The 13,091-nt window shown below is 27.7% G+C and overlaps 3 protein-coding genes across 3 annotated transcripts in view; 1 reads left to right on the top strand and 2 right to left on the bottom strand.

Annotated features, from left to right (window-relative positions):
- Window positions 1-2,326: 2,326 nt before the first annotated feature.
- Window positions 2,327-3,013, bottom strand: LOC119689472 (40S ribosomal protein S21). Its single transcript, XM_038104306.1, has 4 exons — window positions 2,911-3,013; window positions 2,770-2,828; window positions 2,452-2,643; window positions 2,327-2,385 (listed from the first exon to the last, which is right to left on the bottom strand). Exons 2-4 carry the CDS (start codon window positions 2,817-2,819, stop codon window positions 2,376-2,378), a joined length of 252 nt encoding a protein of 83 aa, XP_037960234.1. The 5' UTR covers window positions 2,820-2,828; window positions 2,911-3,013; the 3' UTR covers window positions 2,327-2,375.
- Window positions 3,014-5,620: 2,607 nt separating this feature from the next.
- LOC119687603 (ankyrin repeat domain-containing protein 29-like) overlaps window positions 5,621-13,091 on the top strand; it is a 47,821-nt gene continuing 40,350 nt past the window's right edge. Inside the window, exon 1 of the mRNA XM_038101981.1 lies at window positions 5,621-5,698. The gene's annotated coding sequence lies outside the window, so the exon portion shown is untranslated. The remainder of the gene's footprint in view (window positions 5,699-13,091) is intronic.
- LOC119688529 (protein dpy-30 homolog) lies at window positions 9,804-10,064 on the bottom strand. Its single transcript, XM_038103203.1, has one exon. The coding sequence runs from the start codon at window positions 10,062-10,064 to the stop codon at window positions 9,804-9,806; it is 261 nt and encodes an 86-aa protein (XP_037959131.1).

The following is a 13,091-nucleotide window of genomic DNA, read 5'->3' as shown; positions in this document are numbered from 1 at the left end:
TAATTTTTTATACAACACATAATGCGAAGAATGAGTAATTCTTTTCAGTACAGTAGTATAAAGCAGCAATCTTCTCATCTTCATATGAATCAGCTAAATCAGGAAAATATATACCAGGTGTGTCTTCTAACATAACTAAGAGCTGGTGCCAGTGAAGACAAGGTAATGTATTAGTTCGACATATACATGATTTTGTCCGTCTGACATAAAACTGCAAAACACACACAAGTTGCGTCCATCGAAAAATAGTGCCTTCGTTTTATCATTCAGTGATCATGTTGGATTTTTTGCCTGAAAAAGAACATTTGCGGTACGTATTGCTTTTTTTATTTAATCAAAAGAAAAAGAAGGCTGAAAGTCATTGTTTGCTAGTAGAAACATACGGTGAGCACGGTTCATCGACAAGAATATCTAAGAAATGGTTTCGACAATTTAAAAGTAGTGATTTCTATGTGACAGATAGTGAGCGCTCTGGTAGACCACAAAAAAGTGAAGACGAGCAATTGTAGGAGTTGTTGGATGATAAGCCAACTCAAACTCAACAGCAATTGGTAAAAGCATTAAATATGTCACAAAAAATAAACAGCAGACGTTTACAAGCAATGGGGAAGATTAATAAGCTGGGTAGGTGAATGGCTAAATGAGTAATACCCATATTGTCTGAATGACATATTCTTTACGAATTATTGCAATGATTTTAAGTTTTAAAATTAGTTATCAAGTTTTAAAATTATTTATTAAGCTATATCTAAACTTCAAAGTAGGTTTATGTTTATTTAAGAAAAAATTCTTTTGTACTGCATTTACATATATTAATATTAGCCCGCTGAAAAATATATAAATAAAATTTGCTCATTAAAACAATAAAAGACGTTTGTTAGAAAAATATAAAATGTCAAAGCACTTGGGTACTAAATAATTATAACACAATTAAGTTGTCAATTAATTATATTACAGCATATCCACTTATTTGTGCTTTTCGCGATCAGTAAATTGCTAGTAGCGATTCTCAGATAATATCGATTTAATATAATAATTAATAATTTCGCCGTATATCTTTTTTTATGTTTTTAGGTATCGCCATTGTGAACATACAAATGATTTCCATTTGTACTATAATTTAAATAACTAATATATCATTGGTTAAAGATGATCGCATCGAATCATTTTTGATGTGTTTATTTCAGTATCAGCGACGAGTCTCAAATGTTCAGTTTCAAACTGAAACTATGTTAATACATATATATATATTCAATGGAATATTTTAAAATAATCTTCCGTAATACTTTTTATACAAGTTTGCTTAGCAGTATTATTGTTTACTTGTAAATAAAAATTTAATAAATATAACTAATGCAAAATTATTTCATTACTGCACATAAAAACTTTATGCTGACTTGAGCTTCGTTGAATTCATTGATGAATTGTTTGACTAACATAACGTTTATAAATTTATCGTAGCCGAAAGAAGTTTGCTTCGATTTAATGAAAGCTACGAGTATGTATCATTTAAAAATCTAGTTTAAATCTATAGTTAGTTTTATGTACAATATAGATGCTAACACTATCAGTGTGTAGTTATAATACAAGCATTAATAAAAAAAATTATAACAATTGGTTTACAAAAATCTACAGACTCCACTGCACTTATTGCAGCGAGACAGGCCCTCCCTTTTTAACGCTATCTCTAAATTGTTTTCGTTTGTCGGTTGCTTTAAAATATTATAAAATAAACTTATATATGGAATATATTTAATACATCTTGGATTTGACACTGGTAGCTGTGGTAACACAAGGAAATAATAAGCTCTTTTTGTTTCTATTGGGCACAAGTAGTCTCAAAACTTATTCCTTTGCAGAAAATAACATAGTTTTGTTTAAAATTTAATAAGCCATCACTTCCTTGATATATAGGTACTTGAAAGCTCCCTCTGCAATAAGCTTAGTTATTTTCCCCAAAGTTAACAATTCTTAACTGTTGAGATGAGATTATGTTTTTCAAATCAAATATTAGAGTTAACACCTTAAACAGTGGAACTTCCTTCAACACTTGCGTGAATTCTTAAACATACACTTTATAGAATATCTTCAAATTACAGGAACTTATTACACAGATACTGTTGAAATATTCCTATACCACTCTTTCATCAATATTCATTTTTAAGAAAATATCTATGTTTCAATGCGTTATTTCAGATTACACTAGCCGCCGTATTTACAAAACTTCCTATTAGTTTCCAACGTTTACACTGAATAATGGCTATTTTGTTTGTTGTTTACCAATTCAATTAATATTGAGATTTAATTGTCCAACAAAGAACACAGATTTAATTTTGTTATTAAAAATTGGTGACTTTATTCAACATATTACAAGTTTAGAAGTTCCTAAAACAGAAAAAATATACATTTAATAACCACAACAAATAAAATAAATAATATATTCAAACTCACTTAGTGATAAGACCATCCTTCTTAGCGAGACGGACAATACAATCATCAGATTCTCCCATACGACGAATTTCACCGCAGATTGCGTATTTCTTGGCACCATCGGTCATACGGCCAGTATCTGGATCAACTTCAACAATGTTCAATTGCACAGAGGCATGATCTTTAGCGTGTATGATTCTGTTTGATGCAGAGCTAAATTAAACAAAATAAAATAAATTAATTTATAATACAAAATTCACATACAAGCCGTGCAAAATAGCGCTTTTTCGCCAATGACAACAGCGGCGAAACACTATTCACCACGTGTTTTGCACTTACCATTTTCTTGGGTGGTATAAATCAACTGATTCGCCAGCGTCGTTCTCCATTTTTATGAACTAAAATATAAAATTCATTTTTTAATATGATTTCAAAATAACAAATTTGAAAAACAAATTATTTTTACCGAAATTAACTTACATTAATATGAAATTATAAGCTCAAGTCACTCGTCAACGGAGGCGCAAGGTAAAAAGAAAGAGAAAAAAATCGCTTGCTTTGACATAAGTTAAGTTGGTTGCATTTTGGCAGTGTTGAAATTTAGGAAATGTCATATTGTGTTAAAGGGTGTTTTTTATTCAAGAAAAATTTATAATTTTGTTGCTAAATTAAATAAATTTACTTAATTTAATTTACAGTTAAATGTTATCATATATATATACAACTATAAAAAATTTTTTACTGCTCTTAAAAAATACTCATTTATAGAATTAAGTTTTGATTGCAATAATGCCGTATATCAATTTTTAGTGTGGTGAATTTTATTGATATTGATTTTATCAAATAGATATAATTCATTTATTTTAACACATATATTTAAAACACATATTTTAACACATATATTTAAAATATTGTGTATTTCTGAAGTTTAACTAATTGAGAATTCTATATCTAGTAACAGTATAATCATGTGCACTCCATTTTCATGATTTTTAAACCTGATCTTATAAAATTTACTAAGATTACAGATTGCATATAAGTTTCGTATCGAACATATTCGGTGAGATGATCGTCCAATCTATTTCATTTCTGTAACACCTAATGTGTTTGTGACAATTCTAATTGGAAACTGAAAATCTAATTGGTCACCTTATTATAATAGGTTATTGCCACCTTCAACGAACAGCTACTCCATCACAATACACAATTGAACATAATTAGTAAAATGAGTACTCAGCGTACTAGGTATATCCGTTTTGCTAGAAAAGACTAAAAAAATAATATAAACAAAATCTGGTACATATCAGTAAAAGATTGGAAGGACTAACTCCTAAGAATACAATATTAGAGAACATTTGGAGCAGCAATGATTTTCTGTAGACTAATATTAGATGATCTTAAGTGAGCTATTAAAAACATTACAAAATATTTAAATAAATAATGAAATATTTTTGTAAAACAAAATGATAAATATATAAAAAAGAGTAATGACAGTGATAAGAAGGCTTTAATTTAATAATACAAAAAATTCAAATTAATTATGTCTGTCCACACAGGCTGCTGGTCATTATTACATACTAAACAGTTGATTATACATGTACATAGTATTAGCTTTATTTTACTTCATTTTAAATTTGTTGTATTACACAGAAATTTACAACAATTATATTATGGGCGTGTAAATTGATACTAAATTGAGCGAAATACTAAATTATGTCGGTATGGCACCGTATGTTGGTATTTACCAGAATTTTAAGTAGGATAAATAAGATAAGAAGATAAGAAGAATTAGGTGTTACCATTGCAAAAATATTATTAAATGTTTAATAAATAAATAAATAAATTTTGAAAACTTTAAACCAAAAATAATATATAAGTACAATAAATATAAATATACATAAGTGTAGTGCAAATTATCCCTAGGAAATTTTAATTTACTTTACTTCAATTTACTCGAACTCGCACACGGCCTATATAAATAAAGCTTACAGCTATGGCATTTTAACCATCTGCCAAATAAATATATAAGCATATGTATTATTTCGATATGACGTATAAATCAATCATTTAACAATTTATTGATCTATCGAAATAATAATTTGTGTTATAGTGCATTATATTAATAAGTTCTCTTGAAGTGATATTGCAATTAATGAATTTCATGTGACATTTAAATACAATTTTTAAACTTAACAGGATTTTCGCAGTTTTTTTTTCTCAGAGTTGTTCAAGAATCACTGATAAAGTGGCACCTTTACGATGTATATCTTACCATATGTCAACAATAGGTATTTCACATATATGTAGATCTGTTATAATTTGTAATGTTTTCATTTATTGTTATTTACCATACATTTGCGTTGCAAAAATAGTTTTGAATACATTTCATGTAAATAAGATAATGATGGCCTAAAAAGAAATGAAGCAAAAAAAAGGATATAAATATGACCGAAGTGCTAACAAAATTTATAACATACCAAATTGCGTCATCTCAACGAAGTGTCATTGAATTTCGTCACAGGAGATAAAATGTGAATACTAAATCTTATACAATCTTATATGCAAGTAAATATTTATTTTATTTAAAAAATAAAACAATTTTTGCATTGTTCAAAAATAATTATAAATTTTTATTGACAAAATAATTATAGTTAAAATTTAAGTGAATAATTTTAAAACGTAGACTCATGTGACGTCATAAGTGACTGCGAGTACATAAAACACCGGATGGTACAATTTCATTTTTATTATTCTTGCAAGAAATCTTATTAGATATTAGGTCTGTTCCACGAGCTACTCATAGTAAAACATGAGTAAAACAGAAGTAAAATTTACACAAAAATACTTGAAAATTTGCTGGTGGAACGCGCTTGTGTATACACAGTGTTTACTCAAAGTTACTATGAGTAGCTCGTGAAACAGACACAGACCTATTATTTTTATATTTTCTTAGTTGTTTTAAGAATTAGCTGTCACTCACATTACCTGCAGTTTGGTTTTGGAACCGGTTTCTGAAAGGCGGGAAAGGAGAGTGTTTATTTGGCGCAAGTAAAAAGTAAAGTAACACACATATAAAGATAAACAAACACATAAACGTTTTTTTTTTTAAATAATTATATTAATTAATTTTAATTATAGTGAGAGAAGCAATTGGACGAGAAAAGAAACGAGCTTCCTATGGAAGCCGTAAAAAATCAATTTGAGAATCGGCATAAGAAAAAACAAAATGCATCACATCTTGCTTGACTTGGAGTCACTAGAGGTTTTGGTAAGTAATCACTTTATGTGAATAATTTTTTAACAGTTAAATGTAAACTCCTACATCTTTAATTTAAATGGTAGTTCCCTAACAGCATTGGCTATAGATGGTTAGTAGCAGAATTTATGTACATTTGCACCTTTTAAACATTTTGCGATATGTGTTAAAATGGCTTTAATCTATGTTACTGAATTGAATGAAAGAATATATCTTATTTGGTGTTTTAGTTGTTTATTGTTCTGATCAAATCCTACAACCTTGCATTTGGAATTGGTGTTTAAAAGTAAAATGAAGGAGTCAGTTGGGCTATCATTTAATGATTTCAATAATGTCTGCTATTTTAATATATTTAGTAAAGGACTTAAATTATTTTTTTAGGTAAGCTATATTTAATACTTTTTCGCCAAATTGTACACATAATTCAAAACAAGATTTTGTAAACAAAGTCAGCTGACATATATGAAGTATTGCCAACTACCTCAATTTGTGATACGGGGCGTTTCAAATGTCGTTGGCAATGCGACTTTTTCTTATGCTAACATAGAGTAGCAATATAAGACAGGCAACAAATTTTAACATGACATCGTTGGCAAGATAGACAAATATTATTTCTTTACTTTATTTTTATATTATCTATACTGTTTCTGTAACGCAGATTAAGATTATCGATTGCTAAAGTACAACTATTATTCGAAGAAGAAGACACGCTTCTGAGAAGACGCGATAAATATTAATGGACGCTGGACCATTAGGTTGTTTGTACTTTGGTTTTTACATCACGCCGAATGACGTTGCGTTGGTTAATGCGTTCGTCACATATATATTTAAATTTATCAAACTAAATGCTGTTTTCTTATCTTCAGCGAAACGTCATGTCATATGAATGACTTTATTATGTTATTTATATTTTTAATTTATTTTATATATGTTTTTTTTTTTATTATTTAATTTATTTAACTCAGTACAACAAATCAGGTGGTAGTTTGACAGTTACATTTCGCGCACAGAACTTCTTAAACGCAGAGTGAAATTCATAATCATTGTGTGAATGCACCAAATGTCGACAAAAACGCGTATAAATTTTCTATAGTTTATGTATGACCAAATCTAATATAAAAGTACATAATTTCAAATAAATTTCACATATTGTACATACGAAGATAAGTAGGATATACGTCCATATATATATCTAAATATCCTACTTATCACAATTTTATTATTGACATATATATCTATTTAAAGAAAAAATTAATTTTATTTTCTAAAGAAAAAAAAAATTATTTTATTTTCTAAAGAAAAAAAAATTATTTTATTTTCTAAAGAAAAAAAAATTATTTTATTTTCTAAAGAAAAAAAATTATTTTATTTTCTAAAGAAAAAAAATTATTTTATTTTCTAAAGAAAAAAAAGTTATTTTCTTTTCTAAAGAAAAAAAAATTATTTTATTTTCTAAAGAAAAAAAAAATTATTTTATTTTCTAAATAAAAAAAAAATTATTTTATTTTCTAAATAAAAAAAAAATTATTTTATTTTCTAAATAAAAAAAAAATTATTTTATTTTCTAAAGAAAAAAAAAATTATTTTATTTTCTAAAGAAAAAAAAATTATTTTATTTTCTAAAGAAAAAAAATTTTATTTTCTAAAGAAAAAAAAAATTTTACTGCGCAAGACATGCATTATCTCTCAGCTGTCAAAAACGCAGTTTCGTTGAGAGTTTTACGTATATATTGAGCCTCTGGTGTCAAGTAGTTTACACTGCTGTCAACAAATATTGCGTTGTGCTGTCAGTGCAAATTTTTAATGCAACGGAATGGCAAATTGTAGGAGTGAGTTTAGTGTAAAATAAATTTATAAATTTCAATCGTAGTATTAATATTTGAATTTATTTAATAATTGTTGTAATTAAAAATGTAAGTAAAAATTTTATATTCATATACTGAAATGTTGTTATGCCTAAAATTATGTTGCGATTTTAATTATTATTGTGCAAACGCTTGCATTCAAAATTTCATATAACAACTATCTATTGTCTTTTAATCAACTTTATCAATTTTAACATACAACATTTTGCCGATAACCACCTAAAAATAATAAAATATTAATAATTTTCATGGAATCTATTTTTTTTTGTTTTGATACTAAAAAAAGCAAAACAAAAATATTGATTTTAATTATTCTTTTACTCAACCAAACGCATACATAAATTCGTTGAACTTCGCAACTCTATTCACGCATTAGCATAAAGCTGTCAGTAAAATGAAGTTCCTTCCTCACTTCCCCAATATTTTCTTTTCCTTAGATGTTACCACGATTTTCAAAACAAACTTACTGCACTGTTACTTCCTAGTTTGTTGTTGTTTTGTTAACACTGATATAGCTCACGTGTATGTAAGGACTACTAGGTCGATTAATTTTCTGGTGATGTGTTTACGGTTTGATTGTTCAGAATTATTTTGGTATGAGATGTAAAAATTAATTTAAAATTATTTATTATGTAAAAAAAATTAAAAGAAAACTAAAAAAGATATTTTTTGGGTGAAATAATTTCAAAGAAGATATTGTAAAGCTTAAATCTTTTTTATCTTGAGCTTTACTTCTTGGCGTTGTCAGAAAATAATCGGGTCTTATAGATGAATATCATAATTGACGACTTTATTAAGCAAACTCTTTTAAAGCCCTTCCTTTTAGTGATTGAACTTGCATTAGTTCTCTTTGAGTCGTCTAATGAATTCAAGGAAATATTTATTGAGGATATTTCTTAGTATAAATGAAAGACGAATGGGTAAAAGAAAGTAGCTCACTTTAGAAGCATATTAAGGGAGAGAAATGTGATTTTTTTGCAGAGTTTTCTTTAAAACTAACCATTAAGCTTAGCTTAGAGAGGTTCTACTCTAAAAAAGCCGAAACTTCTATCTGTCATGAACATATAACAAAAAACGATTATATATAAATACCAAAAAAGATTTTAGCTGAATCAGTCCATAAAGGAAGAAAAAGGTTTGTTTCGTGGTTTACTTCGGCTAACTCTTCACTTCAGTAGGGTCATTTGTTGGACGGTGCGGTGTTTCAACGTCCCACAATATATATAATGAGTCAGAGCACAAAAAAGGTTAGGGAATATTCTGTTAAAGCTTTTATGAATAAGGGTCATAAGGTCTATTATAAGATTTTTATTTTTTGGAAATTGTCGATCTGGGCTAATAAGAAAAAGTAACTTCTTTCGTACATATGATTTGTTTTATCTTCTAGATTTATGATACTTTGAAAGAAGATTTCATATAGATAAGTCCCTATAACTGTTATAGAATAGTAATTGGTGTATTGAGTTTAGATTTGTAAGTTCCATGAAGGTATAGTTGTTATATTAAGTTAATCTTTTGCTATCAATATTTTATTATTTTTGATAAAATAATTATCTGTAAGAAAATAAAGTCTCTTGTCTACTGTAAAATTGTCAATAGATAAACACTATAAGTTGCCGATTTTGTAAACTTATTTTCTTTTTGGAAAATGTTTTTGATCAAGCTGCAGAGAACTAGCTTGATCAAAAAATAAATTAACAATAAAATATCTATTTTAATTATTAACAATTTTTATATTGAACTCTTTCTCTTATTGTAATTTCAAAATATCTAAAGTTTAGTTGTCAGTCTAGTTTTTGGATAAAAAGAATATATATAGGCAATTTGCTGATTGGAAATGTAATGCTTGATTGCACTACACTTGGTCTGGTCAGTAAAATGAGTTCGATCATTCTAATTTGGGACATTTTCTTGTCTAGTTCGACCTTTTAAACCTAATTAGACCTAAATTATATTAAAATTTATTCAGAGACGGAACTTACACTTCGCTTCGGCACCTATCGAAGTTTTTATTGTACATTAGTTCATATTATTATTATTTTTATAATATTCTGAATTAATTTAATTTGATTTACTTTTTTCATATTTGCCAGCTGATTCAATTGTTTTTTAATTAGTAAATATATAATTCAATTAACTCTTTTTGCAAAACAAAAAATCATTTATTAAAATGTTAATGATCGAAAATAAAATTGTATTTGTTAATTATAATGAAAAGTTGCGCATTTGTGCCACTAGTCATTCCTCCCACTTCATTGAAAACGATCCTTATTCTCAATTAAGTAATGTGCCAGAAAATAGAGTGGGTCAGAGGGACGCTCATTGGCCACAGCCTGTAAGCCAGCCACTAGAATGGGTCCAACTGCTCTTTTCAAATAGTCACGACGTGAAGTGAAGTCCCTACGATGAATTGGAATTCTGGGACTTTTCGGTCCAAAATCGAAATGACAATCTGACTCTGGTTCAGACTCAGAGGTAGACTCAGAGGTAGAAAGAGAAACACTTTCACTCATTTTGAGTAACTAATCAAACTTAAATTGTGAGAACAATTTTTGAAAATAATTATATAAAATTTTTATTTCATATAATTTTTTTTTAGTATCACTGATTACTGTGATTATGGAAAAATTCTACTTTAAGGATTGGGATGTAGTTTAATTTTCGGCATATTTGTTAGTTTGATTAGAAACCTAGAAACTAGAAGTGTGAAATAAAGAAAATAAATCAAAGCAAAATATAAACAAAAGTTGGTTTTTCCAGTAACAATAATCCATAGTCATAGCATTGTAGCTATATCCATACATCTACTACTTCGAAGCTTCGATACTATGGAGTGATATTCATGGATGAGTATAACTGCGATGGTCAGATGACCGTATGGCTCTGCTTTTTGTTGTTACTGGTTTTATTATAATTTTTCAACTTTGAAGCCCGATATCTCGAGAACTAAGTTGTATTGACATGTAGCGTATTGGACGAAGTTAAAGCTGGCTTTACTTAAATCCGTTTTCAAGTAGGTGTGCCCGGGATCTTATTGTAGCCAAATATTAATACAAACACACTTTTATGGAGGCGGTTCCGCTTCTGTTCTCTTTTCCTACAGCCGTATATATACATATATATTAACGGGCTCATGCTGTGAACTTGACAAACTTGTTAAGAATTGACAATTATTCACCGTCTTGATTATTTGTCAAGGTTGTTCATTTGTCAGGTTGTTTATTTAGTATTCTGTGTTATAAATAAAATGCACTTTTCTTGACAAATTGTCAAGATGATAAATGCTCTTGACAAATAAAATATATAGTCTTTACAAGCATTTTTATTGTTATTTGTATGCATAAGAAAGTGCTGCAAAAATATAACAATAGTAATAAAATAAAATTTAATAAATATAATGAAAATTTAATGAAATTCTGAATGACATTTTTAGTGATTTTAAGATTAGTTATTAAAGAATTGTAAAAATATAACAATAGTTTTGATATATCTATATGCATAATAAAATTATTTTTTGTTTTTATTTGTAATCTATTAAATAATAATATACCAATCGCATCATGTCCTTATGCTACTTTAGATTATTGAGCTCGATTGTGTTTGATAAATATATTTATAACATTTAGATATTGTACACAATTACTTAATAATAGGTTAGGTTGTACCGGTGATTCCTAGTGGATCCACTTAGGACTATTGGCCCATTGTGATATACTTAATAATAACTTAACATATAAATGGGAGGTGTAATACATGTAACTTCTTAAGTCTTCTAACCTCATCGGCCAGGTCTAACAAAGTTATAGCTAATGGGTTCACGTGTTCGCTTAGTCTTTCAAGTTATTTTGAGGTATGATTTCTTATTGTCTCTTTTATGTAAAGGAATAACAATCTAAATAGCATAAAATAACTGAATATAATAAGTAGTCCGCAGACTACATTTGATTTTTGTACACAAAACGCTTTTCGCCATAGTGTGGTGAAAAGCACTAGATACTTGAGCTTTGAAATTTGTCAAGATTTGTTTAGAATAGCAAAAAGCTTTTTGCTTGATAAAAGTCTTGACTAATTGTCAATACTTGACAAATTTGTCAAGTTTACAGAATACGAGGTATAATATTTAATTGTATTTATAAAGATCTATCAGAAAATTTTTATTTTCAAAAATGTCGAACTCGGCTAATAAGAAAAAATTACTTCCTTTGTATATATAATTTATCTTCTATATCTTTTAGATTTATGATACTTTGAAAAAAGATTTTATATAGATAAGTCCCTATAACTGTTATATAGTAGTAATTGGTGTATTGAGTTTAGATTTGTAAGTTCCATGAAGGTAGTTGTTATATTAAGTTTATCTTTTGCTATCAATATTTTATTATGTTTGATAAAATAATTATCTGTAAGAAAATAAAGTCTCTAGTCTACTGTAAAATTGTCAATAGAAAAACACCATAAGTTGCCGATTTTATAAACTTATTTTCTTTTTGGAAAATGTTCCAAATATTTAAGCAGTTACAGAGAACTACTTTGATCAAACAATAAATAAATAATAAAGTATCTATTTTAATTATTAAATATTTTCAAACAATAAAACCTAATAATCCAATAGCTAATATAGCATAAATTATTCCTAAAGATCCAAAAGTTTCTTTTTTTTCCTGATTCTTGACTAATAATATGAGAAATTATTTCAAATTCTAGGAGAATTAAAATATAAACTTCTGGGGGTCCAAAAAATCAAAATAAATGTTGCTATAAAATTGGGTCTCCTCCTTATATTATTATTTATATAAACATTATATTAATATTAATATTTATATATAACAATATTTTTCCATGTCAACGAACTAAAATTACTGTTTATTTATTTTTGAATAACTTTTTAAAAAACTAGAATAAAATTATATATATATTTGCTTTGAAGATAAACGAAATGCTTAACTGTTAGTATATAACAGCATTTTCTGAATAATTAATAGACTAATTGCATATACTACGTTATATGGTACATAAAAAGAAAAAAGTAATTTTCTATTAAATGATATTTGAAAAATATAAATCAGTTCTCCTGTCCAATCATTTTGTTGCCATTATGTTAAACACAAGTTAACAGACAAATACGTGTAGCGAACTGTTACGCATATTCGATGTGAATTGCTGCTATAATTAATGTTAATTAAATCATGGCTCAAATATTACCGGTGCCCCACACTGTTGTTTAAATTGCCTTTATTGTGTGCAGAGTCCAAAGCATTCATGTTAATAGCAAAGCAACTACGTTATGCTGGTGACGTACTCTGTTAAGCGTTTCTGCTTAACGGCGCTGTTACTTGCTTGTGTCTTGGCCAGTTTAACTCAGCCGCACAACGACCCGTTAGACACATTTCAGTTTTTGTTGTGAACGGTCGTGCGACTGAAGTGTGTCGCCTTGAGTCAGAGAGTCTAAGCGGCGTGTTTTGTGTTATTTACGAGTATTTTTAGTTCTTGGCGGATTCCGAAATATTTTTAAAAATTATTTCTAAAATAGTTTTCAGTGT

The sequence above is a fragment of the Teleopsis dalmanni genome, chromosome X (genome assembly GCF_002237135.1).
Source record: "Teleopsis dalmanni isolate 2A chromosome X, ASM223713v2, whole genome shotgun sequence".
Classification (NCBI taxonomy): Eukaryota; Metazoa; Arthropoda; class Insecta; order Diptera; family Diopsidae; genus Teleopsis; species Teleopsis dalmanni.
Note: the sequence above shows the minus strand (reverse complement) of the source record. Positions and strands in the feature narration are given on the sequence as shown.

Bases quoted from the DNA above. Each gene is read 5' to 3' on its own strand.
- LOC119689472 (XM_038104306.1), bottom strand. From the start codon at position 2,819: ATGGAGAACGACGCTGGCGAATCAGTTGATTTATACCACCCAAGAAAA. The intron at 2,644-2,769 runs GTAAGTGCAAAA...TGTTTAATTTAG, and splicing joins TTATACCACCCAAGAAAATG to CTCTGCATCAAACAGAATCA.
- LOC119688529 (XM_038103203.1), bottom strand. From the start codon at position 10,064: ATGAGTGAAAGTGTTTCTCTTTCTACCTCTGAGTCTACCTCTGAGTCT.